This window comes from Zeus faber (genome assembly GCF_960531495.2).
Source record: "Zeus faber genome assembly, chromosome: 12".
Taxonomy (NCBI): domain Eukaryota; kingdom Metazoa; phylum Chordata; class Actinopteri; order Zeiformes; family Zeidae; genus Zeus; species Zeus faber.
The window spans coordinates 8,881,519-8,908,391 of NC_137196.1; the positions used below are offsets into that span (position 1 = coordinate 8,881,519).

The 26,873-nt window shown below is 43.3% G+C and overlaps 1 protein-coding gene across 2 annotated transcripts in view; it reads left to right on the forward strand.

Annotated features, from left to right (window-relative positions):
* Nucleotides 1-26,873, forward strand: part of mast3a (microtubule associated serine/threonine kinase 3a) — a 38,602-nt gene that overhangs the window by 6,015 nt on the left and 5,714 nt on the right. For both annotated transcript variants that reach the window (XM_080010939.1, XM_080010940.1), the window contains exons 3-21: nucleotides 498-570; nucleotides 3,629-3,649; nucleotides 3,769-3,847; nucleotides 9,735-9,892; nucleotides 11,683-11,758; nucleotides 11,997-12,206; nucleotides 14,032-14,133; nucleotides 14,843-14,975; nucleotides 18,480-18,550; nucleotides 18,848-18,933; nucleotides 19,099-19,307; nucleotides 21,438-21,576; nucleotides 21,854-21,986; nucleotides 22,075-22,240; nucleotides 22,352-22,453; nucleotides 22,577-22,699; nucleotides 23,614-23,726; nucleotides 24,850-25,031; nucleotides 26,520-26,641. In XM_080010939.1, coding sequence (XP_079867065.1) covers nucleotides 498-570; nucleotides 3,629-3,649; nucleotides 3,769-3,847; nucleotides 9,735-9,892; nucleotides 11,683-11,758; nucleotides 11,997-12,206; nucleotides 14,032-14,133; nucleotides 14,843-14,975; nucleotides 18,480-18,550; nucleotides 18,848-18,933; nucleotides 19,099-19,307; nucleotides 21,438-21,576; nucleotides 21,854-21,986; nucleotides 22,075-22,240; nucleotides 22,352-22,453; nucleotides 22,577-22,699; nucleotides 23,614-23,726; nucleotides 24,850-25,031; nucleotides 26,520-26,641 — 2,298 coding nt within the window. The remainder of the gene's footprint in view (nucleotides 1-497; nucleotides 571-3,628; nucleotides 3,650-3,768; nucleotides 3,848-9,734; nucleotides 9,893-11,682; nucleotides 11,759-11,996; nucleotides 12,207-14,031; nucleotides 14,134-14,842; nucleotides 14,976-18,479; nucleotides 18,551-18,847; nucleotides 18,934-19,098; nucleotides 19,308-21,437; nucleotides 21,577-21,853; nucleotides 21,987-22,074; nucleotides 22,241-22,351; nucleotides 22,454-22,576; nucleotides 22,700-23,613; nucleotides 23,727-24,849; nucleotides 25,032-26,519; nucleotides 26,642-26,873) is intronic.

A 26,873-nucleotide genomic window follows, 5' to 3' on the forward strand; every position in this document is an offset into this window, starting at 1 on the left:
ACCATCCATGGCTTTTTGAGTGACTGAGCTCCCTGGAAGAAGACCCAGGAGGACTCCACTTTCGAAAGACAAACATAAAAAAGCCAGACTGGAATTTGCTTAAATGCATATTGACAAGCCACAATGCTTCTGGGAGAATGCCCTTTGGACAGATACATGTACAGAAGTCTCATGCGAGCTACAGAAATCGCTTGATTGCAGTGATTGCCTCTAAAGGTTGTGCAACAAAATATTAGGTTATGGGTCCCATCATTTTTGTCCATGTCATTTTCATTTGTTTTATTACGTAAAATATTCTGTTGAATCAAAAATCAAAAGCTAAGTCTGATTTCTATTAAATATGGAATAAACAATGATGGATGTCAATTAGTTTTGTGAGTTTCAAGTTTCAGAGAAATAAGTGTATCAGACCACACACAACGTGAACCAATTTGACCTATTTTGTCCGTTTCTGACATCTGTGCTGACGCTCGCTGTGGCCTATTGTGTTCCTCTAGCTGGCAGCAGTCCCTCAGAAAGCCCCAGAAATGTCTCTGCCAGCACATCTGCCAACTTCCAGTTTGCCCGCAGGTAAGACCTCAGAAATATATTTTGGGTTTTTCTGGAAGTGTTTTAGCCTTTTGTGAATCCTATTGCCTTGCCATGAGTTCCTTTATTTTGAAATGGAGGAAATTGACGTGCGTGAATGATGAGCTGGCTTTGCCACGGCCTGTCGGCCTCTGTTGTTGAAAAGTTGTGAAGTAGAAAGTGAAGTAAGCCCAAGCAGCCAGAAGGCCCCGGGGCCACTTGCTGGACTGGGGTTTGAGTATTTGTCAAGCCAATTAAGGCAGGAAGTCGCCATGCATGCTCGGCACTTGGGGCTGCCGTGATAGTAGAACAGTTGTACCAAGCTTGTTCTCTCATGCTATCATGCTTCTCACAATTATGCATGGTGACTGGTCTTAAAGGCTGCAGCCGGTGTTTTTTTGGATCTTTGAGCGTTTAAATGTTTTTCTATGCCACTCTGTAACATTTGCATGTAAGCGCCGTTAACGGTTATTATTTACAGACAGCGGTTGTTATTTGGAAGTAACTGTCCGCTGATTGCCATTCAGAATCAAATATCCCACACAGCACATTATAAAGCTTTTTAAAGTCTATTGAGTGAGTCAGCTGTCTACATAGAAAAATCCTCCACCTTGTCACTTTTGCGAGAGTGGTGGCCATGTTAATTCTCTCTCTCCTTTATTGGCTCGTAGCCTAATGTTGGAGCCAACCTGCTTTGTTTATTACCAGTTCCCGCGTTAATGTATAACGCCCATTTTCCAGTGGGAGAATAATTTATGGTGTTAGGAAGTGAGATCGGGCTTGGGAGAGCTTGTGAGCTAGTGTCTTTATTGAGCGGTAGTTTTCTGGGCTGTACCCGACTCAGAATATAGTCAGTCGAGGGCGCGGTGAGATGTGGCGAGGGAACGATTGGGGTGCATTTTGCGCACCTGTCTCCCTCTCAGACGGTGCAGACGATGCGCGAACCAGCGATGGGGTGCCCAGGATCGGCGCTCCAAAACAGTGTGTTTTTATTATCTTAAATGTAGGTTATTTTATTTTACGTTTCCTTATGGACTGAAACAAGTGCTTATGGAATGTTATGGAACGAAACTGTGCATAATAGGGACACTTTCTCGGGATCACCACCTCTCCGTGCTTTATACGCAGAAAATAATCGTAACCAGTCTTCGTGCTGTTCCTCCGTGCCCCGTCCCCACACTGTTTCTAGTTGTTTTAATTGGGGGGGGCGGGACACGGCGGTCGGGCGCACGGCGAGCCGTGTTCGCATCTGTGTCCTGACACGGACGATTCACACACATACAAATATATTTATGATAACTTATACTTTACTCATAATTCCTCATTGAAATGTTATCCCTGTGCATTTTGTAAGCTTCTATCTATTTTATCCTGTTATTGTAATGAACACTGAGTGGAACCCCCCCCCCTCCCCCCCGCTCAACTTTTGTGTCGTTCATACTGAAAATGAATTTACCTTTTATTCGTCTTTGCAGGGTTCCATGAGTTTCATTAGTCAAATGTGATTTTCAAACAAAGCAACATGGTGAGAGAGAGACATTGTAGTTATAAGGAGATACTTAAAGCTTTGAGAAGTGCTGAGCTTTAGGAATTGCTGTCTTCCAATATCTTACACCTTTTGAGAGATCGAAGGGAGGAATTTGCTTGGCAAGATGCTGCATGACTCATCAAAATTTATCCAGGCACTTTTTTTGAAGCTGCTTGAGCAGATGCTGTGACGACATCTTCGAGAGCTCCCAGTTACTTAATTTGTTATTCAAACGGCATAAAGCACTGCTGTTTGAGCATTTATTTTGGGATGTAAACATTCTCATGAACCGAATGTAGTAAGTAAAACGACACCAAATGTAGCTAAAATCCATGGTGGGTCACATATATAAATAAAGAACAAAATATATATTATATATATTTAGTAAATATAAATAGTATATAATATATATATATATGTATGTATGTATGTATGTGTGTTTATATATATATATATATATCATTCATATTTTTCAGAAAGAATAATTTTATTTGTCACATTCAATCAATTTTTCAACATTCAATAGAATTACGGTACGTTGTAGTGAAATAAGAACAAGGAGGAAATTGAATATATATAATGAACGCAAGAAATACAAAAAATTACATATTGAAAAAAAAAAAGTATATATATTTATGTATAATTTTTCTTTCTTTCTTTCTTTACAACCCAAACCATTGTGTCTTCTGTTTTAATCCAAACCAGTTTTCCTAATCTCTGCGGGAACCTAATATTCCTGCCATGGCGGGGGTCGCAAGGAATTACGTTTTAGTAACACATTGCTGGATGCTGCAATATTGGATATGGAACAGATGAGGCACATGCACGTCTAATAAAACTGACTAATCCCTCCTCCTGGGCTCATGGTTTTCAACGGAATCTCCTCCCAATTTCATTATGTTGCCCATGAATCCACTGCTGACCCCCTCCCCCCCGACCACCCACCCACCCGACCCGCCCCTTTCCAATCCAAACCCAAGTGCGAACCTGGCACATGAGAGACATTTGGCGATGCCGGCATCAGCCCCGGTATCAAAAGCCATCCCTTTGAGACGTCAAAGAAAATTGGGCCATGTCCTTGGAGCCGGTCCTTGCCATATTGGATCGAGGCGGGCGGACGGACAGACAGACATCCGAAGGGGTCATTGAATAAAGGATGAGATGTTTAAACAGTGGGCGCAGGTGGAAATAAACCGTGGGGCAAGGCAAAACACAAAAAGACCAGATGAGTTTTCCAATTGGTGATAGGGAGGAGTGGGTATGCAAAGGTGTCAGGGGTGTGTGTCTGTGTGTGTGTGTGTGTGTGTGTGCGTGCGTGTGCGTGTGTGTGTGCGCGCGTAACAGGTCACAGGGCTACCAAGCAGTCTTTTTTCAGGTGTTCAGCAGCCAAAAGCGCTTGTTTCGAGCTTTGACAGGACAAACAGGCCTGTGACAGCCAGACGCAACTTGTCACTATCATTAAACACTTTGTTCTCTCCCCCCCCCCCGCGCCGCCAACCTCGCCCTCTGCCCCATGACCTTCCTCCAATGCAGCCAACTGGCCCGTACAGAGAGGTAGGTCATCTTTCCTTTTTCAAAGCAAATTCTCATTACCCTAAGCGACAGGGGAATGGAGGAGCAGGGTTTTGAAGACGTTTCACGCCCGCCCTGCCGTTTGTTGTTGATCGGAACAGAGCGGACGGAAGGCGGTGGTCCGTGGCTTCGGTTCCTTCTTCTGGCTACTGCACCAACCCGCCCAGCTCCTCGGTGTCTGTGAGTAGTTCTCTCTCTCTTTTTCTCTTTCTTTTATACCTAAAACGTCCTCCTGGCTCTCGCCCCATCTGCCTGTTTGTCCGCATCAACGTCACCTGGGTTACGCCGTGTGTTCCTTAAGTGCCCTCTTCCTCTTCCTCCTCCAACCACCTCCTCATCAAATATTCAGCCCCCCCTCTTTAAAACCCGTGGGGGTCCTTAGCGCTGTGCGTCAATACTGCCCTGTAGTCCTTCAATCAGTCAGAACGCCTTTTAAACCCCTGAATCGACTCCGGACTAACGTTACAACAACTCTACACAAGCTTTAAATATGAACCTATCAGGATGTTGTAAAAGTTTTGTATTAAAACGTTTCTCCGCCCACGCTATGTTTGAAATTTACCACAAGGTGCTGTATTGATTCATGAACTAGTGAACTTGAGGTCTATCGTGGTTGACCTATCCAAGAAGGACCTCCTGGTTGCCTGTCGTGTATGAAAATCTTAGACAGCCAGTAGTTTGCTTATTTTTATTTTTTGTTGTATCTAAAAATTAAAGTTGGGACAATTATTTACACAACAAAAGTTTTATGAGAGGTGCAGAAAATAAAAAATCCTGTCATGTTTTTGCTCCAACCCTAAACGGATCCAGTTGATTTCACTCATGAATTGGACCTCTGGGGTGATGCAGATTACATGGACACGCAGTTAATTAAACTCCTGCAGTGGAATTTTACTTTCTGAACTTGGATTTTCAACTGAGTTTTATCTAACCCCGTTTTTTGGGTTGGATCGTGTTGGGGTAAATTGGTTCACTATCCATTGTTGAAAGCATCGCTAAAAGACTAGATTCTCTGCATTTGGTTATATGGTTGATACGGTTATTTTAAGTCTGCTCACCTCAAGTTTTGAGATGTTATCTTCATAAAAAAACAAGATATAAACAAATACAACAAATAACACATAAACTTTGAATTTGGGGGACTTTTTTCGTTTTTTTTCGTTTTTGTATTTTGGGTTTTGTATTAAACAAACATGGAAAATCAGCAATGTGGTAAAAGCGGATCGCCAGCGTTTCCTAAAACCCTCCGAGGTGGCACTAATGCAGTTGCGTTTCCAAAATCGGCAGACGCAGCTGGTTCTATTAACCTGTGTAAACAAGGTTGTTACTGTTTTTTTGTTTTTTTGGGTATTTTAAAGGAGTGGCGAGGGCAAGCTGCACAAAAAGGTACCAGTTCACATGGAAATTTTTCCTCTTGGACTGATGAACTGAACTGGAATGTGTCCATTTAACCTGCAGCAGTGCATGGTGTTTTACTTAATGGATTCCTCTGGCGTCAAATAGCATGCATGACATATTTTTTCTGGGAAAATCAAGATTCAAGAAAATTATTAGAGCGTAGTTGATCGCAATGTTTTCCGGTGGGCTCACTTAAAAACACAAGGCAAAGGAAAAAATATTCCACATGTGCTCCTCATGATCCCAAAATACATCACGTCCCACAAATTAGTATTTTTCATTCGTCCAAGTATAGACCAACTGGACCTTGGCTGCGAGAAAAGAGCTTTTGCCACATTTTACATTGGAAAGTCAAGTGATATGCAGTGGAAAACATTTAGCCATTTTTTCTCGGTTGTATGAACTTCTCCACAATATTTCACCCTACGGCATGGAGCAGGAAGATTAGTTCCATCTTACCCTGACTCCATGTGTCTAGTTGCGTGTCTCCACAGATGTAGTGGAAAAACTGCACATTACTTGATCCGTATCGGTCACATTGGTCAAAACAGGCATGGCTATACTCTTATATTTAAATTTATCGAAGTCAAGTTTAATATTTTTCACCCTTTACTCAGTTAGGCCCATTTGAGCTGTGGTTCAGGCTGCCTTTCCACACTAACCTAGGGGAAGTACAGACATTGGAATAATCGCTAGAATAACACCCTCTGCACCCCCTGGGATGACATAATTTCTCCCCGAGGGACTGTATGACTTTGCACATATCCTCGTTCAACCCTTCCTTTGTGGGAGAAGTAAAATAGAGTGGAGTCGGCGGGGTTCTAGATAGAGCTAGGCTAACTATGCCCCTCATCAGCGCGGTGCGGTTGGCTCGCTGGGTTCTGCGGGCGTCGTTTGAGACAGCATCTAGAAAGTTCAGTGGATGATGGGATGATAATAAACGTGTCCCGCGTCGCGGCGGCAATTTTCTGTGGCCGCACCACATGGCCGGGAGACGGTGAGGTCAGGCCGTGGCGCACAATTGGGCCTTTATGCCACGCTTGCTTGGCGCTGACGCCTCTCCGGTTTCCTCCTCGGGGGTATCTGTTCTGCCCTTCTTTCTTTCTTTCTTTCTTTCTTTTTTTCTTTCACCTCCTCTGGCTTGTTCTCCCCCGTGTTTTTTTTTTATTTTTTTTTATTCTCACATTTGCTATGCTTCCTCTATTTTTTTTATTATTTCATTTCTTCTTTTTTTAAATATATTTTTTAATGTACTATTTTTTTTTATTCAGTACGTTTTCATACACAGGGAATTTATATTCAATTTTTAATGTGTTTTTTCCTCATGCTCGTGTTCGCCAATCAACGTGGACCTATGTCACTGAATGTTCCTCTTGTGTCGTTCAATTTAAATGATGTTTTAACAATTACAATTGTTCCTGGATCATGCACTGTGGACAATAAAGAAAGGGTCGGTTCCTGCAATGGTGTTCCTGCAGTGGGACAACACCTTCTGTAAAATGTGGCATGTGTCACAGTTTTCCAAGTTTCCTTTAAGTGCAGCATCGGCTCAAGTTGTCTTTGTTTGCGTAGTGAGTGGCTGAATGCAAATGAGTTCTGAGAGACGCAGCTTGGACCTATATAACTTCGGATGATGACGTCACAAAGTGGGCCGCTCCTGAAATGAGGTTCTAATGCGAACTCAACCATGTCTTCGCATGCTACCATTGCATGTTTCAGATACTTTTAACCAGAAAAACTCCCAAGATTCCAAATAAAAAGAGTCAGAGCAATAATAGCTCTGTGGGCTGGACCTCTAGTTATAAAACATTTGAAATGAAATAAGAGAATTATAACCAAATATACTGAAATAGGCAACAGAAATAGTCAAGTATATATAAAAATATACGTTACTGCAACCAGGCATCAGCTTTTCGTTGCCGAAACTCATAATATGGTTGCCAGTTTTAGTCACCTTATGTTTTGAGTAATTACGATACTATGCAGTTACACGTCAGCTTAATAATGAAAATGTGAGATAAAAGAATGTTTTAAGAGCCTTATTACTGTAACCGAACAATATTCTTTGTAGTTTAGTGTTTTATCTGATACTTTCAGAATTTGAATCTTCAGAGGGGAAGAAACACAATTCAATACAAAAGCTGTGATAACATTAACCTCTCTAGTCACACTTGGTCTGTTCACAATTACGCTTGTGTCTCTGTCTCTCTCTTCCACCCACATGTATATGCTCACCACACGGTCAATAAGTATCTCAACAGTCCTGTTTGTCCCCTCATTTTTAAAAATGGTAAATTCAAATTTTCATAGTAGCTCTCCACCAGATGAGGTCTGAGCCATGATTATTAATGCTGCATGTCTACAAAGATTAGAACTGGTTATTGTATTGTAACGGCTATATGTTATACTTGTGGTGGTAGCTGACATTTTTCCGAGTTCCCATGATCACTTCCGACACGCATTACAGTTTTCCAAGCCTGTGAACGCAGCATCGCTACCTGAAAGCCACATTTACTGAAAAGCGAATTGTTTGCATCCCTGACTGTAATAACCGCCCTCTACTGCAGTCCACTGTGAGACCACGGAGAAACGCTCCGTGGTGCGCTGGGATTTTATCACTGAGCTATGAGCAGTACGCACACTTTTACTTTCTCTGACTGTGTGGAAATATGATGTTTCACATCACAGATGACAAAGAAACGCATTAAAATGAGGCAAAACATGAGGCTCATGTAGGCTGATATAGAAGTTAAGTGTGGTGCCGAATTGAAAAAAAAATTGAACAAGTAGTGTAATCTTCGTTGAACAGCCAAATCCGATAAGACTGACAAGATTCTGCGACGGTTACAGGCCTACTATATAACATACTTAGACCGGACATTAATCTCCAAAGTGTTTCTATAAATGAGCCTATAATAAGTTAATAGAGCGACCGTTACCCCCTGCATGCCTGATCCGTCCTCTAGCTTGTCAGTTGGACCAAATCAGATTGGCCTCCCAAGATGCAAATTTCCTTCTTGTTTTTTGTTCAGGTTCATCTGGTTCTTTGTCAGTTAAATCATTGACACATTCATTTGTGATGTTGATGGGTTAGTCGAACTTTCCACCCCACAGTCAAACAACTTCATTTGCTTTGCCATTGTCTCTAAAGCAGGTGCCTGTGTGCACCGGCGCACACGTGAGTAAACGCATCAACGCACGTGTAGCGTTCTGTTTCCAACTGTAGCAGCAATATTTAAATATCACTAATACAACAAATGGGTTTATTTTGGGATGCACATTTTGCTGTTTGCTGGGCAACCAGAGGTTTTCCCCTTTGGTAAGGGCAATTGTGCCCTTTGCAGAGGGCAACTGTTACTGTCCGGACCTGCTATATTATAGTAATATTGCGTAATCGTCCAATTCTTTGCATAAATGATTGTTTTAGGTTTATTTGGTATACATTATGTATAATTTATATATCGTATCTACTAAATAAAATTAGCTCTCTTTCTCCTCTGGTCAGATGAGCTCCCTTGTGCCCTCCCTCCCTCCAAAACTGAAACTGGATCTCACCCTGCCAGATAGGGACGGCCTCGTAAATGCCGGGTGGCGTGTTACGCATTCCGGTTCGGCAAGAGAAAGCTGACGCGCCCGCGTGGGTTCCAACGCTGACAGCCGCGTTGGAATAAACAAATCCAGTTTTTAAGTGGGAGGGACGGGGGGGGGCGGGGGCGGGTTGTCACAGAACACTAAAGCTCACTACGTATATGCATTTCTCGTGGACTGAAATGGGATTAGTGATGTTTATGATGTGCTTTGCGCCGGTCTTCCACTGTCGTCAGCGTGACATCTAATTCAGACCCATAGAGCAGTGATTCTCAAACCTCTTCAAGGACTACAAGGACCCTCGGTTTGAGGGCCACGGACCCCATTTGATGTCATTTGGTCTCTGGGACCCTGATCTGAGAAGGGTTAGCACTGATTTAGTGTCTATAGTCTAAGGGAATCGGGAGACTTCCTGTAAATGAATTTAACTATTAGATCAGTTTGCATCGAGGACCCCTTCAGCACCTCTTGAAGGAACCCTGGTGGTGCCCCGGCCCCTTATTGAGAACCACTGCTGTAGAGGAACGCCAAAGCCTCGGAGATCCTTGGAAGTGTTGAGTGTTGTGACTCTGCCTTGGAAGAGGCGTTTATAACACGAGATGCCATGAATGTTTGAAGCCACAGGAACCAATGTGGGGCAGAGTGGAAACTAGATTAAGGGGCTGCATACATTTTTCATTCAACTGCGCAAAAATCAAAGCAGCTATAAGAGGGGGACAATTGAAGTAGGCAGCAGGCAACGGCAAATCGCACCCATTAAATGTAGGACACTTTTGACTGAGTGATTTTGAAACATTAAATGTTTCTTTTTCTTGAAATGGAAATCGTCGAGAGTTCATGAAATTCAAACAGAATAGAAAGACAAAAGGACATCTTGAAATGGTATCGAAAGTAGAACTGCTTTGGAAAAAGTGGAACTAAATTAAGCACGGGTTGCACTCCTTCTTAGCCGACAGTGTGGCTACTGCAGATCCTCATCTTTTTTGCACCGCCAAACATTACTCTCTTCCATCTACAAGCTCCTATTTATTTTTTTACAATCTCTCTCTCTCTCTCTCTCTCTCTCTCTCTCTCCATCCAGTCCTCCTCTTCCCAGGAGCTTCTGCACCAGTTGCCCTTCCAGCCCACGCAGGATGACCTCCACTTCCTGTTCAAACACTTCCGGAGCACGGAGAGCGTGGCGGACGAGGAGGGCGGCCACGCCCCGCCGCCCGTCCGCCTCCGCTCCCGCAGCCTCAGGTACCTGGGGGTTCCGATCGGAAGGCTTCAGTATCGTTTGCCCGCGAGGTTTAGTTTGACTTCCGGGACGGTTCGGGAAGGGTTCACAGCTCTTGGGATTTTACCGTCCAGCGCCCGCGTAAACATTGAAGTTCGATGGGTCGCCGAGGGCAGGTTGACGAGGAACCCTCGTCTCGTCACTGCAAACTTGGGGAGTTTTTTCGTTTTTTTTTAAGACGGAGAAACCTCTGGAGCGGATGAAGGCGTTTCTTCCTCACTTCACTCGTAAAAACTCTACAGACGTCTTGGCGACCCAAAATGGCTCCGGCGGTCGCCAGTTGAGCGAGCACTGGACACGTTTATGAGGTTTCTGCGGGGGGAGGGCGGTGGCGAGATCTAAAACGCGCTCTGTGTTCCGATGGAGGGTGCCCGTCAGCTTGAAAGAAGGTTCTGGAAGTTTGAGCAGAAAGTTTTTATAGGAAAGTAATGTCATGGGACTATAGTTGTAATAGTTTAAAATCAAAGTTCTTTTTTAGTTATTAGTTGGGTAAGACAGTTTTCACATGCTGTGTTCCTCACGCATACGCCTAAACCTACAAATAACATAGTGATTAATCAACTGGAGGCAGCTCTATCACTTCAGTATCAGAAAAGCGGCACTAGACTGCTTGGATACTAGGCCACAGTAGTTGGCAGATATCATAGAAATTGTTCATTGTTTTAAAGGGATACTTCAGTTTTTTTAACATGCTAAGTCTGTTAGCTTAATGCATTGCTGCGGAGGGGTTCAACTAGCCTAGCTCTTGTAAAATTATGGAAATACATTCTTCCATCATCTCAAAAGCGGAGTTATTTATGCATTTCATCTCCGTACCGGACACACAGGAATTAATTGGTATGGACCCGCTCGTCTGGGCAAAATAGACAAAGTGGATTCAAAAAGAACTGCCGTATCCCTTTCAAAGTGAAAGTCAGGTTCCTGTGATTCACGCCAACCAGTTCACCAGGAAAAAAAAAACGGCACTCCTGGATTTGGCCAGACGTGCTGTTTGGGTTACGCAGTTCAGGTAATTTATTCACAGAGAGTAAACATTCATTTTGTCACGGGGTTTAGAGGCACATTAAAATGACTCCACACATCGGGTTTGGCAATCGCCTCGAAATAGTCCCACGAACAACTGCCGGAATAGCGCCGGAGGGTGTGCGCCGCATTTCACATTGCTCTTAAATAGTTCCCGAGATGTTAATGTGCAACTGTTGATGTTGCCCTTCAATGTTAGCGAAGAGCATTCGCCACCGGCTGATGTTCCCCCGAAATAGAGATGCGTGTTATTGTATCGCAGCATGTAATACCTTGGGCAGCGCGGGGTCACTATTTTTAATGCCGATGATGACAGCACATTGATTTGTAATGGCTTTGAGTGATTCAGAAGGGACGCCCTTGCAACTTAACATCTTCATACTCAGCAGACGTGCTCATAAAAGCTGCTGATGAGAAATCGATCTGTAGCGCACACGTATCGGGTTCGCGCGCGGTATGTTTTTTTGGGCCCAAACTGTAGTAAAATAAGGCAATAAAGCGGAGAGTGTAAACACCTAAAATGACTGGAATAAGTTTTGAAAAACGTCAAAGTAATAAAAACACACTTTTTCATGTTCATGTGGGTTGTATAATATAGATATGGAATCTATGAATAATTTACTTCATCTACACAGGCAATGTATATTATTATCATTATTATTATTATTATTAATTTTTTTTTTTATTATTTTCTTTTTTAATTATTATTATTTATTGGTCTCTCTTCCAGCCCCGGGCGGACCTGCGGGACGTTCGACAATGAGATTGTTATGATGAATCACGTTTACAAAGAGCGCTTCCCCAAGGTATCCCAAGTTATTAAAAAAAAAAATTTGTTGGCTTTAATGGTAAATTTTTCTTCCACTGGAATATGTTTGTTACATACAGTAGAATTCAAAGTAGGTTCATTGGTGTTTTTTAGTGTAATTTCTATGAACGCAATATATACTTCCATCTTTAGAAGTTTACCAGTATTTCCATTCCCCTCGTGTTTCAGGTTGTAAACATTTTTCAATCTAACGGTTTTCTACTTGCGTCCCCTAGGCCACGGCCCAGATGGAGGGCCGTCTCCTGGACGTGATAGCCGAGTACTCCCCCGGCAGCGCGCTCCCCCTGGCAGACGGCGTGCTAGGCTTCATCCAGCACCAGCTGGTGGAGCTGGCCAGGGACTGCCTGGACAAGTCCCACAAAGGCCTGGTCACCTCCCGCTACTTCATGGAGCTGCAGGAGAAGCTGGAGAAGCTGCTGCACGAGGTGGGCGGTTGTTATTGTTTTTGGTTGTTTGTTTATTTGTTTGTTTGTTTGTCCCTTTGGTTGTTTGAGAAGCCCAGTTCATTATTAAGGCATGAAAGACCTCAAAAAGGGGAAATACTGACTCGAGAGTGGAATGCATTGACAAAAATTGTGGTTTAAGTGTGAATCATCAACTTATTGTTAGTGCTGTGTTAAAGAAAATCTATACTGTAATTCACTGTTCTATTCTCTTCCTCAATTCCATTTCAATTTCTGAATCGATTTGAATATTGTCATGTTGTTTCTTTTCTTTGGATGTTACGCAACCATTTCCCACTTATTTTAAATGCCACCATTCCATAATTCATTAAAATATTGAATATTATTATTATTATTCTTTTTTAATAATAATAATAATATTATTATTATTTAGTCCTGATACAAATTAATTTGTTCTATGAAATATTTTTGTCACCTGGTATATGGAAAAATTGGTAGCAATTCTCATTGTTATATTGCACATTATATATGCTTTATAATAAATAAAAAAGGAAATAAAAGAAATATCAGAAATTGGATTGTGAGCCATCTCATCAATATCAAACTGAATCTAATCATGAACCTTTGTATCGAAATTACATCAAATCATGAGATCATGCCCATTACCCAGCACATTTATTTTTTTGAATTGAGTTTAATTATCTAGCTTTCTAATCTATTTTCAGATTTGGCAGTTTTCTGCCGTATCTGGTTTTCCATTCATTCATTTTTTTTGCAGGATCTACCTTTATTGCCATCGTTGCATTACGTATTACAGCATACAATATGTTTCTCTTTTTCCACCTGTGGACACAGAACATGGTCTGGGGACGGGTGTCATTACTCCCCTGTTCTAAACTCTTCACTTGAAGCTCATTTACACTTAAGATTCCGATCTTACCAATCGCGATCTTAACAATCGCGTTAACTCGCAGAACTTCCAGTACATTTGGTGCCTCGTAAAAATTGAGGGTACAAAATGTTTTCATCTAAACCGTAGTAAACGGTATTCGTTTGATTATTATTTTTTTTTTTATCTAGTCATCGGTTCATGTATTGTCGATGTAAAAAAAGCAATTGGAATTAAAATTGAATTAAAATATTTTTTTCTTTCAATAACACGGAAACTGTGTTATTGTGCCTTTGTGTGCTGTGTTTGCTCTGAGAACATTGAATTCGATTTGTCATTTTGGATTTGTCGATTTGATCAGTCCTCTGGTTCTGACTCATTACGGCTGATAATGCCGCGCTTGTTTTATTGTACCGCTCTGTTCTAGCGGGTGATCAAATAATGATTCATAACATAACTCTCCACGGGAACCGTTGTGACCCACGTGCGGCCTATACAATAGATAACGTTTTCTCATACGTATACTTCCATTTTCTCCCGACTCCGGTGTTAGCCAGTAGAGTTGTTTAGAGTCCCTTTTGGGAACGGGAGTCATCGTAAAAAAAACCTCTTCTTCTATAGGAACATTGAGTTTGTTTGTAACGGTCCCTCTGTGAGCGCCTGCCTCGTCTCGTGACCCGCGATGCCCCGTTCTTCTCCCATCTGCCGGGTCACTTCACACCAGTTGTGCAGTATGTCTGCATTGCTGCATTCTTGTCAATACTTTTACTCTTATTTTTTAAGTTCCCTAAATGCACATTTCTCTTAGTTTGCAGTTAGGATGACTTTCTATGGTTGTATCGCGCGGCCAGTGTGTGTCAGCTCTATTTGGGGATCGGAATCATTCTGTTTTTGCTCAGAGCTGGATACGACCACTATCGAGACTGCGATCTCAGCATTCCTTTGCTTTTGGCACAGGCGTACGAGCGTTCGGAGAGCGAGGAGGTGACCATCATCATCAAACTAGTGAAGAAGCTCCTCATCATCATCTCCAGGCCCGCCCGGCTCCTGGAGTGTCTGGTAAGAGTGCGTTTGGTCGCAGTCTGCTTGTAGAAAAAAGTGAGTTGGAGCGTGCATGTTGTGTTTATACTGGGGCTTGATCTCTGTGCTGTGGGGGTGGTGTGGCTTAAGCAGCCACGCCTGCTTCGGCTCTGGGTGATTGGGCCCGCGACCAGGGGGGCTGCACACCTGTTGCTCGTTAGAGCAACCAACGAGCAACAGGTAAAACCCCCATCCTCACACACACGAGAGGAGCCTCTGTCATGACCTGTTTTCCATCTGCTCTGCGCTGGTTCCACCTTGCCCGCTTCCTACAATAGAAACTGATACTTTTCAATCCAGCCAACCCAACAGCCATCCTGGTACCGGGCACCCCAATTACGTAGACCCAAGACAGGTGTGGCTGCTTAGACCCAACCGCCCCCGCACCACTGTCTCATATTGTCAATGTTAATATTGCTTTTATCTCTTTATCGTAATGCCCGGTGGTAGTAAATGTGTAGAACAGTTGGAATTAGGAGTTCTGTAAGTTCCTTTCGATTGAAAATGCTGGAGCCTGCTTTTCTGGATGTACTTTCAATGTTTGGGAAGACAATGCAATGTAGTGCCAGACATATTTCCATCTTTTCTTTTCTATGGTCTGTGTATGTTCATTTATAGTACCTGAAACCAAACCTTGCCCCAGCCTAGTGTTTATATTTCAAGCGTTATGAACCATCTCGTGCCGCAGGAGTTTGATCCTGAGGAGTTCTACCATCGCCTGGAGGCCGCCGAGGGCCACGCCAAGGGTGGCCAGGGCGTCAAGACCGATATACCCCGGTACATCATCAGCCAGCTGGGTCTCACCAGAGATCCCCTGGAAGGTATTTAGCATTTAATTGAACTGGCTTGGAACTGCTGCTCTGTCTCTGATTCACCTTGGAATGGGCAGTCCGCTGGGAGGGTCACAAATAGAGCAAGCTATCACATTAGCGCCGTCGAATCATCCTGTTGTACGGTTCTGCGCAACTAGAAACCAAATTGATGGGCAAAATAAACGAGGCGAGCGTTGCGTTAACTCGCGAGGCAGACGACGAATTTTGTTTCGCTGATCGTAGTTAGCAAGTTACCTAGCATGCTAACCAGCCACATAGCGTTAGCGGGGCACCACCGCCCACCGCGCAAAGAAAACCGAAGGAATTTTCCACGGGCAATTCCTGGAGCGACAACTGAACAATACACAGTGCATTGACGAAAAGGGTGTAAAACATCTTAATGTGATTAAATTAGATTAATAGGACTGGAATCTTGGGACGGGCAACGCCATGGGCTTAACTGTGTATTGTCCAGGGCGCTGACACATATCGGGGAGACGGTACAGTATGTCTTTGCATAGCATAGTATATTTTCATGCTATTTCACATCAAAAGTAGTAGTCAAGTGCACCCAGCACTAATTCAAATTGTGCTTGGAGGGAATTATTTTCACCGGACTTTAACAGATTTTCCCGGTCAAAAACTGGCAATTAGGAAACCGACCGAACCGAAAGGATAGCGGACACGCTGATCTAGTCCTTCATCACAGTAAAGTCTCAAAAGGGTTTCACAGGCTTAAAATCAACGTCATCCCCGAGCCTTAACGCCAAAGGAAAAACTGTAGGAGAAAATGTAAGGAACCTTGCTTCCCCCCCTTCCAGGACAGCCAGGCTGCAATGGATGCCACCTGGACAATGTTCATTGCCGTAAATAGTAATTCACTCCCTTTGTCCGCACTGCCAAAAGTTGATGCTGCGGCCACCAGGACTCCAAAGCTTAAAGAATTAGTGAATTGGTGAATATTATACATGTTCTGTCTAGATTGAAGAGGAGGAAGCAAAGAGTGTTTCCTCTTCAAATGAATGCTGAGTTCTTTGGCTCTAGCTTTTGTGCTTTCCCTGGTAAAGCGTCCAGTGCTGTTGAATTCCCCTGGGGTTTCCACAAGCGCTAGCTCCTGAGACCCAGATCTCCACCCTTTTGAACCCGTGGCAGTGCCCGCCTGATAAGAGCCCTTTTAGGGAGGCAATAAAAACCTCCCTCTGCGGCACACCGTCGCGCACTGCCGTGATATCTTTGTTCGTCTACACCTCAAAAGATAGGCGGTGACTCCTAATAAAACAAATCTTGAAAGGAATGTCACTCTATCGTTCCATAACGCTGGTGTCACCTCCGCGTGACCGCTTGCACGCCGAGCCAGTCTGGCAGTCGGATTTGGATTTCCATTCCCGTCTCCATTTCGACTATCTCTGTTTTCCCATTTGGGGAGGCTCTCCATGGCCATTTAAGGGCCCGGGCTTGGGGTTGTCGTCAAAAGAAGCTTTGAAAAACAAGTCACCGGGATGGTTTCCTGTTGATTTGTTTTTCAAAGCTCTTTGAAATGGCAAACAGGATTTAAACGGCGAAGAAAATCGACTTGAGGGAATACAAATAAAAAAAAATCCCCCAGTCAGGTTTCCTCACTATCCTGTTCACTCGATGATGTCATTGGTAATCAGACTGGAACGGTAAATATAAGTTGGACAGAAACATAGTTCAGGGCTTGACGCTTTATTTTTTTCCCCCAAGCAAGCGCATAAAGAATTTCAGGGGTGCCATGAAAATTGATCAAATAATTTGTTTTTCCTGAACAAAGGGATACGAGGACAGATTTACAAGCAAAATGATTTAATTTATCTTCAAAAAAGGTACACTAGGTTTTTAATTATGTGCTTCAAACTGTATTTAATATTTATGTAATTTTTAAACTTTGAAAACTGCTTTAAACTGTATAACAGTGTAAACAGTATGAACACCTCTATAATAAAGTAGTTCTAAATGCCAAAAAAAAGTCTGCTCTGTCCGTTTAGACACAAAGGATTGAGGATTATTAACAAAAAAGATTTATTTTGTAATCATATAATATAATCATCATTATCATTTTAAAATCTAAGTTTATTTTATTAATGAAGTGATTTCATTTTTAATACAATAACAAGCAACCGGGCGGCTTTATAACAATATAATACATATAGAAATCTACATTTTTGTAGAAACTCACTAAATTCTAAATAATTTGCACTTGATGTTGCCTATTCCTCCCAGAGGAAGTTGTGGCTGTTCAGAAGGTACATTTGTTTGGCAAAGAGCTGATTAGGTTCCGTCCCCAGTAACTGAATTTAATTCCAATAAGTAACCAGTATCATGTTCAATTTCTCACGTTTATAACAATCCAAATTTCATGAAAATCGGTTCAGAATGAAGCGAATTACAGTTGATTTTGTAGAGAAGTCGGCATCTCTCAATACATATTGTTTACGAGCAGATTTTGACCGCTCCAATATGGCAGACGCATAGCGGCGACATACAGTAGCGGCCAATGAGGTATCTATGATTGCTGGCGGTGGTTACCACGTGACTTCTCTTTACGCCACGTCACGCTATGTTGCGACTACTTTGAAGACATGTTGTGAATGAACTGTGGTTACAGCGCAGTGGCTTCAAGAACAACAAGTGCGCTTCATCTTGGCCTTTAGGGGGATATTTATTAAAAAAAAATACAATATAAAAAAATAGAGGCTGCTTTGGCTGAATTATGTAATACTTCATATTTGCAGACGTGCTCCTAAATACATTGTACAATTTGCACAGATCTATTTTTAGTCGCAAATGTAAGTGAAACGCTGGCACTGTTGAGCCCTGTAGGTGGGGGAAAAAGCCAATAAAACACATTTGTCAGTGCATTCAAATACATTAAAGATCTAAAAATCGGTGGCGTCACTTACGCTTTCTTGACACCGATATTGCCTGTCTTTCTGGCCAATGCTCTCTGAAATACAGGGAAAAAAATGATCAAAAGATCTTCCAAATCAGCTGCAGAATGAGACGAACTGACCCATTGACTCTAAAAGTGCTCCCGCAATGTGTGTCAAATCCACATATGGCAATTGTGTAAATGGAAACACACTTTTGCCCGGTAAACAAGCAGGACTGTGCATACAAAACGCTACGGTGCGAAGCGGCCTGGATAATAAATAACATGTCTGGAGAATGGTACTAGATGGAAACCCTGTGGGAAAAGCAACACTAATGGTTTTGGGAAGGGAGCGCTGAGGTTATCCAATTAAATTTCCTGTGCCGCCTTACTATTTGTTTGCAGCTATAATCCATCTTTATTAGATCTGCACGTGAATATCTAGACATAAGGATGCATTACAGTGTCTGATGTGAAGGGGGAGGATAGCGAGATTTGCCTTCTCCCGATCTAATAACCAGGACGATTTAAAGATATATATTCCAATCTGAGGACTCTGCATTGTCTCTCTGGTATCGGTGAAGTTGAATGGGATGTATGTGATGTTTCCGCTCTCGCCACAGAGATGGTCCACCTCCAGCAGACCAGCCCGGGTCACGGGGCTCCAGGCAGAGAGACAGATGACGCCGGAGAGGTAAGGCTCACGATGGTGTTCTGGGTTTAAAAAACAAAAAAAAAATGAAATGATTTCCAAGGCATTGAATTACAGTTGATAAATACCGGCTAAATGGCTGATGACGTGAGGGCCGAATAAGTCCACCGACCGCCCTAGCGAGGTGGGTTTTTATGATCTCCGGTCGCTATGATGACAACTTGTGTACTTGCGTACCAGAGAACCACAACGTCCTTCGTCATTATTACTATTGTCTGGACCAGAAGGGGCGAACTATGTGCTAAGTTCCTGTTTCCTCTTTGGCACTGTGTGACTCAGAGCCGAGCGGCCTGCACCCCCCCTCGCAGGAAGCCACTGGAGAGTGATTTTGAGACCATCAAGCTCATTAGCAACGGCGCCTATGGGTGAGTCAGAAACATATCATTGTTTGGGTTGGGCTGACTCAGCGTGTTGCTCGACCTCAGCAGAGGTTCACAAGTGACTGAACTGAGGTCGTGAACAATATCTCCCCTTTGGGGTACGATATTTTTCTTGTTTAACCCTCCCTGCCCTCTGCTGTTGACCGCCAGCGCTGTGTTCCTGGTCCGCCACAAGGAGACGCGTCAGCGCTTCGCCATGAAGAAGATCAACCGGCAGAACCTGATGCTGAGGAACCAGATTCAGCAGGTGTTCGTGGAGCGGGACATCCTGACCTTTGCGGAGAACCCCTTCGTGGTCTCTATGTTCTGCTCCTTCGAGACCAAGAGGCACCTCTGCATGGTCATGGAGTACGTGGAAGGTACGGTCGGGGTGGACATGCAACATGCAAAAAATGATTTTATATCAGGGCTTGACATTTCAGGTTGTCCGGTTGCCCTGGGCAACCAGATTTGGGCCTTTGTCAACTACCTTTTGTGCTCTGGTTTCCCTGTTGTCAACCACTTTTCAAATGTTGAAAATGTTTTACCTTTAAACAAAACAAACTGTAAAAAAGTTATATATATATAACCAAAACATACATTTATGTTATTTAACATATTTCCTGTTTCTTGATATCACTCTCCTGATATTGAGAAAACAAAAAAGGACAAAAATGTTGTTGTTTGATAAGACGCTGAGGGGCAAATTCGCAAAGAATGGATTAGAGCCGCTAATAGCACCGTGAATTGCGCATCAATTGTGCCCGCTATCTGCACCATCTTAGCGTCCAAAACATATTGCACTAATGATATGCCAGTGCAAACACGCCCATAAAGTTTTGCCCTTGTTTTGTGTCTGATCGCAATTAATTATGTGGCAAAGAAAGTAATCCGTGCGTCAGTGGGAAAAGGAGTCCCTATTGGGGAGTCATTTAGCATTTACGCCGCTGCTCTACACTTGTTTGTTTAACAACTTATCAGTCTTTAATAAATATAAAACTTTATTTCATTGTCGGACAGTAGTTGTTTTGATCAGTAGGTATTTCGATTTTTTTCAGTGGCATTTGGTAAGGAAATCCTTGGAGGGGCTGCGCCAAATCCTGACGGTGTGATTTGAAAATAATGGGAATTGTCCGGCGGGGGTGGGGTCAAGGGACCCCGGGTTTCACTTAGTATTTTATAGTTGTGTGCAGTGACTATGAAACATTTAAATAGTATGAGTAAATCTATAATAAAACTATTCCCACACAGTTCATTTATTGCATGAATAAAATGTGTATACAGGTACTCCTCACTTAATGAGCTACCTGTTTAATGGCCGTTCAGACTTAGGCCCAGCTCTCTGACCAGTCTTTATTGTACGCTGCGTACAATACCACGGCGTCTCAGCGTCAAGCATCTCATCTCATCACCGTTCTCAGTCTCGTTTCGCAGTCGGTCAGTATTAACTACACTAGCGTTCGCAATCTCCAAGACTAAGATAACAGTAAGGGTCCTCGCTTATTGACCAATTTGCTTAACGACCTGGTTGTAGGATTGGAACTTGGTCGCAAAGTGAGGAGCACTGCTATATTAAAAAAATTACTGAACAGAGATTCCAGTTCTCACTGAATCTTAATACTACAATGTAGAAACGATGACAGTTGATTGAATATATTTTGCTGCTGCGCCCTGAGGCTGCGACCTGCGGAGCTGTCCATGGTTCTGCAGGTTCGATGCCATCAGTGGTTAAATGCCAATTTTGACCACTTTATTACTATTCCCTTTAACTTTTAGTTGTTTTTTCGAATAGGAATTATAAAACCGTTTATAAAATTATAAAACCGAGTGCGTTTTGAAAACCACCACGGACTGCTGCGCATTGCCCTACCTACAGATGCCGTGACATAATAATAATGTCACAATATAATTTACAGATCACTAGAAATTCTGGGCGTGACACCCTTATAAATGAGCTTCAGTTGCACCAGCTCCCTGATAATGATCACACAGCGGAGCCCTTTTTTTGCCCTTTATTTTTGGTCTCGCGCAATTAGCACCAGGTCTCTTCAGAGAGTAATAGCATCACTCTAACTGTTTGTGTCTATTAGCGCCGGTGTTTGTGAATTGGACGCTATTTGCAAACCACCGCTCATTTGCATCTCATTTAAATACGTGCAAATAGCACTGGCGCATCAAGACGGTATTTGCATGGTAGCACAGTTTGCGGTGCATTTTACCCGTTTGCAGGTGCTTTGTGAATTAGACGTTTGATTTTTACGTTATTTATGCCCGTTTAGCGGCTTCAAGAGCCATTCAAACGCTTTGTGAATACATCTCTCAATAATTGTATTGGTCTGTTCCTTGTGACACAATCGCTCATAGTCATAAAAGGGTGAAAACATATTTTCCAGTTACATCTTTGTCAATCCGTTGGCCTTTTGATGAACCTCATCCTTGCACAAAACACACCCACGGATTCCTCTCCCACACTGTTATCGCTTGGTGCTGAGGACTTCTCCGTGCTCCAGGGGGAGACTGTGCCAACCTGTTGAAGAACATCGGCCCCCTGCCCGTGGACATGACCCGGCTGTACTTCGCGGAGACCGTCCTGGCTCTGGAATACCTCCACAACTATGGCATTGTGCACAGAGACCTCAAACCTGACAAGTGAGTTCTGAAAACCAGTCTAAATGTCAACCTTTCCACCGACGTGGCTCGTTTTTTTTTTTGTTTTTTTTTAGGGGTGACATTCTTGTGCACTTCAAAGAGAATCATTTCCTTTGGTCTTCAAGCCGACCGGAGTATTTTTATTATTTTTTTAAGCTTTTTTTTTTTTTTTTTCCTCAAATGACGCATTAAGATTATCTTTCTTCAGCTTGAGTTGATGTTTTGAAGTTGGCCCTTTTGTCTATGAAATATTTCTCTGTTTTTCCTCCCCTTCCAGTTTGTTAATCACTTCCATGGGCCACATTAAGCTGACGGATTTCGGTCTGTCCAAAATCGGTCTCATGAACATGACCACCAATTTGTATGAAGGACATATCGAGAAAGATACCCGGGAGTTCATTGACAAACAGGTCAGGCCTCTCCTTTCCTCTTCTATTTCATACCAACTCTATTCTTTGAATATACTTTTTTGACTTGTTCATTTTCCCTCAACTCTAGGTGTGTGGCACTCCAGAGTACATTGCCCCGGAGGTGATCCTGCGACAGGGCTATGGGAAACCCGTGGACTGGTGGGCCATGGGCGTCATTCTCTATGAGTTCCTGGTCGGCTGCGTGCCCTTCTTCGGAGACACGCCGGAGCAGCTCTTCGGCCAAGTGGTCAACGGTAAGACAATCCATAGAGATAAGAGGTTTCTTCCATTTATGGTATGGGCAAACACACTGACACCGAAAATGGTTTGACTCAGTGAATGACCGCCAACCTTTTCTGTCCCAGATGAGATCATTTGGCCGGAGGGGGAGGACGCCCTGCCGGTCGACGCACAGGACCTGATCACCAGGCTGCTGAGGCAGAGCCCGCTGGATCGCCTGGGAACAGGTTGATGAGACATTTAATGGCGCTATTTAAAGTAACAATGACTGACAAATTAAGATAAAGATATAGATGTGGTGGACAGCAAGGAGTGTCGTCGGATTTCCTCATGTTTCTTGTCCTTTCCAGGGGGCACCACTGAGGTGAAGTTGCACCGCTTCTTCCTGGGTCTGGACTGGACAGGCCTCCTGCGACAGAAAGCCGAGTTCATCCCCCAACTGGAGACAGAGGATGACACCAGTTACTTTGACAGTAGGTGGCAGACTCACTTGCATCAGGACATATTCGTAAATCTCAGCCCGGGGACGCAGTATAAAGTAGGAAGTATACTACAGGCAGTTTGTTGACTCAAGGGCTGACAATTGGCTCACCTGAATTCAAAACACCATGTCTTTTTTCTTCTTTTTTGTCCACTTCTTATACCCCTTTCACACTGCGCCAAAAACCCGGTAACACCTGCTCACATCTGCCATTTGTTGTCAGTGGGAAAGGAAATTCCCAGGTTTCAGTCCCGGGTCAAATTACCCGGCAATAGACAAGGGCTTTAATCAATCGGCTCTAATAGTGAACAGGACCCCCCGGTCCACCCGCTGATATTGGCCCTTGACGGGCGTCATGCGGGGTGCGTTGAAGTTCCGGACGTTGGCGCATTAATAGACAGGAATACCCGCGTATCATTCCATCATTTCATATCCCATTTAGAATCCAAAATCAAAATCAGAAGCTAATGACTTTTTTCCCGCATGGGTGACCATGAAATGTTTTGAGTATGGCGACCACAGTGGAAAACCCCCACGCCCCCGGGCTCCAAGTCACTCCAGCATCGCCCTAAGCCGGTCTCCGCTCCCCGCCGCCAAAAGACCAGTATGGCAGTATGGAGTATCCATGCTGCTTCTACTGTAGTGTTGGGTCGTTCATGAACAATCCTATTCTTTTGAACGGCTCAAAGTACTTTTTTTTTTTCCCAAAGTTTTACAGTTTTATGTTGTTTGTTTAAGTTTCTGTCTCCTCTACTGTTTTTCCCCATCACACTGGAACCATGAGACGCCTCTTTTTCTTTGTTAACTGATTTAAAAAGACATTTTTTTTTTAAGCAGCTAGTTTTACCACTGTTTTCACCACTGCTTGACACATACGTGTGATGTTTACTTGCTTGTCCCTTCCAGCTCGGTCGGATCGCTATAGCCACCTGGGCTCCGACGACGACGATGAGACCAACGACGAGGAGTCGTTCCTCGAGCTCCGGCAGTTCTCCTCCGTGGCGCATCGCTTCAGCAAGGTCTGCGACGCTGCTGACCAGACTTTGTTCTGTCACTTCCCTTGTTAATTCATGTCTATTTTTTCTGGAAATTCAAGGTATTCAAAACGCCCTCGGATGCTCTTAAAAAAAGTTAAAAGGGTCTAAAAACCGGTACATGTTAGTGTTGTTCTTTTGATATTTATAGAACATTGCAGCCTTTTTTCTATTTTTTAACTTCAAAAACTTTCGTGTGAGCCTGGTGTGACATGTTGATGTTAACCCAACCAATGGAGGAGCTAATGTCACTTTCTTTTGCGCTACAAATGTTCTATATTTTGATAATGACCAGATGGCACTGAGTACAATTAAACACACTCCTATTAGAAATCCTTGATAGAAAACACAACATTACTTCCTGGAGAACCAATGTCGTATATATGTGTATTAGGGATGTTATCATTCGGTTTTGCCATTGTACCCTACGTTTTCTATTCTCCAGAAAACAATTCCATATTTGGCTAAATCTACCATGACAAAGTACGATTGTGGTTGAGCTGAACAACAGTACTGTTAAACCCTACAACCAAAATTTGGTTGGGAGTGCGATTCATTCAGTTTTGTATTTTAAAGGTGAAGTGTGTCGAATTTAGTGGCATCTAGCGATGAGGTTGCAGATCAGATATCCAACTGAATACCCTTCCCCATGGCGGTGCAACATGGTGGCCTCTGTCGAAGAGCCGTTGCCCGCGAAACTCGCATTATGACCTCTCTAGAGCCAGTGCTTGGTTTGTCCATTCTGGGCTACTGTATAAACATGGTGGTGCAGCATGGCGGCCTCCGTGAAAGGGGACCCGCTCCCTATGTAGATATAAACGGTTCATTCTAAGCTAACACCAACACAACAATTCTTATTTTCTTGGAATTATACTCAAATTAAAACATACTTATGAACATTATGTTCCATTTCTTCCAAGTCTGTTCTGTAAATTCAAATTCCCTTTTTCAAATCATTATTTTAAGCATTTACTGTGAGATGTGGTTCACATTGTAAAAACCCTTATTTTACATTTGGACCCAATCCAGAAGAAAAAAGGTTAAAAGTATGCGGTATAAGATGGAATAAGGAAAACATAGACTTGACCGTTCCGCCTTCCCTCACCAGGTATACAGCAGCACAGAGCACCTCTCCACCTCCACGCCGTCCAACCAGAGCCTGTCGTCATCGGAGCGCAGCCACAGCGAGGAGAAGGAGGAGCGCTGGGAGCCGCGGGGCGTCCTCTCCCCCGACGGACACAAGATCCTGGCCGGTGTCGGAGACAGGAGGATGGAAGGACACCGGGGGAGGTGAGGGCACAGACCCGAGGGGGCGAAAACATATCGCCACTACCGATATGAAATAAGGAGTTTAGAGAAAATGAGCGAAAAACATTTGCCGCAATATTATATAATAAATGATAAATAAAGTTTGCAGCCACCCCTAGTGGTGGCTGCAGCCCCTGCATTTTTCACTTGGCAATAAAACTTAAACTTAAAAAATTAAAAAATAAACTTGGTAGAGTGTGTTAAAATCTGCGTCCGGGCATCAGATCCAAAATAGGTGGAGGGGAGTCCCCTTCCAGCCTCCACCTATATTGGATCTGACGAACGGATGCGTTCACGGATTGTTGTTCTCCAAATAATGAAGATGTAAAGTGGGAGAAACGGGGAACTCCGCCGCTCGGAAAGGAAAAGGTTCACATTCCGCTTTACATTCCTCCATCGCCTCTGTTCGAGATTTTGAATGTCCTGACTTGGTTCCTTGACAGGCTGTGAGGTGATGGGGTTGGCGCGGAGATGCATTGCACGGGGCATTTAAAACCAGTCGAGTTAGGAGCGTGTGTTCGCCTTCCATTCGAACTAAGCTTTACGCAGCACGAAATGCTGAGTAGCACAACTGAGTCAAGAGTCCGTCCGAACCGTGATAGACCTCCAAGGTGATGGGAGTCTGGACCGGATGATGGACAGCACCGGAGGTCTGACTCCGGTCTGACTCGGCTTCAGAGAAAAGTGAAAAGTTCCCAACCTGTGATGCAATGCAACAACCAGTCAGGATCTCCTTGCATAAATCTCCATTAGATTGATTCATATGTCATATGTTTTCTGTTGGCGTACACTGCCCACCAGAGCTGCCAAGTCTCACGCTTTGACCATGAGACTCACGCATATTCACCGGTTCTCATGCTAAGGATCCCAAAAAAGTAAAACTGCTTAAAAAATAATAATTATAATAATAATATTCTATGTATATATTTCCTCCTTTCTTCCTAATCTCACTCCAAACTTTTGTTAAAACTTGGCAGCCCTGCTGCCCACTAAGAAACGTGAAACGTGAAAAAATTTGATCGGTGACTGACTGATGAAATGTAATTTTTTTGCTCGGGGGTTTTGTCTGGACTGAAACATTAATAAGCGCGTGCGTATAAGCTGTCATGCGCATGCATGTATCAAGTGGAGCCCCCCCCTGCTCAAAATACGTTCCCGCGCACATGCATTTGGGAAAATCTCAGCAGCGCACAAGAATGGACGTCGAAGTGCATCTGTCAATCAGACTTCAAAAAAATATAATCAGATCTACAGAAAGTCATTAGGCGTCAAAAGAAAGTGATAAACAGCAAAGTTAAGAAAATAATCATTTCAGCGCTGCTTTTCAGAGTGCTGCTGTTGAGCAGAACAACATAGTACAAATAAACAAATAGTAGTACAACATAGTACAAAAAAATATATATATATACACAACAGGAATTTAGCCTCCTACAAAGAACCGTTTACAAACTGGTTGAATCTGTTTTCCAGCCTGCGTCCCCGTGCTTCGTCCAGCTCGTCCCAGTCTGAGCGCAGCGCCAGCCCCCTGGTGATGAACAGCACGCAAAGCCTCGACATCATGCCTCGCTTTGCCATCTCTGCCGAGGAGGAAGGTGAGGCTGACACACACCATTTAAAATATAAAATCTATTATTCAGTTACTGTTTAATTTAATTTAGGGTTTTTATTTTCTATGTTTTCTATGTTCCTTTTCCATTTAGGCTTATATTTCATGTTTTTGTCATTCGGTTTATTGTCCATTGCCATTTTTATTTTAAATTTTCTCATCTTAGGTTCAGCTTTCTAGTTCACTGCTGACTTTATTTTATTAGTTATGGTATATGA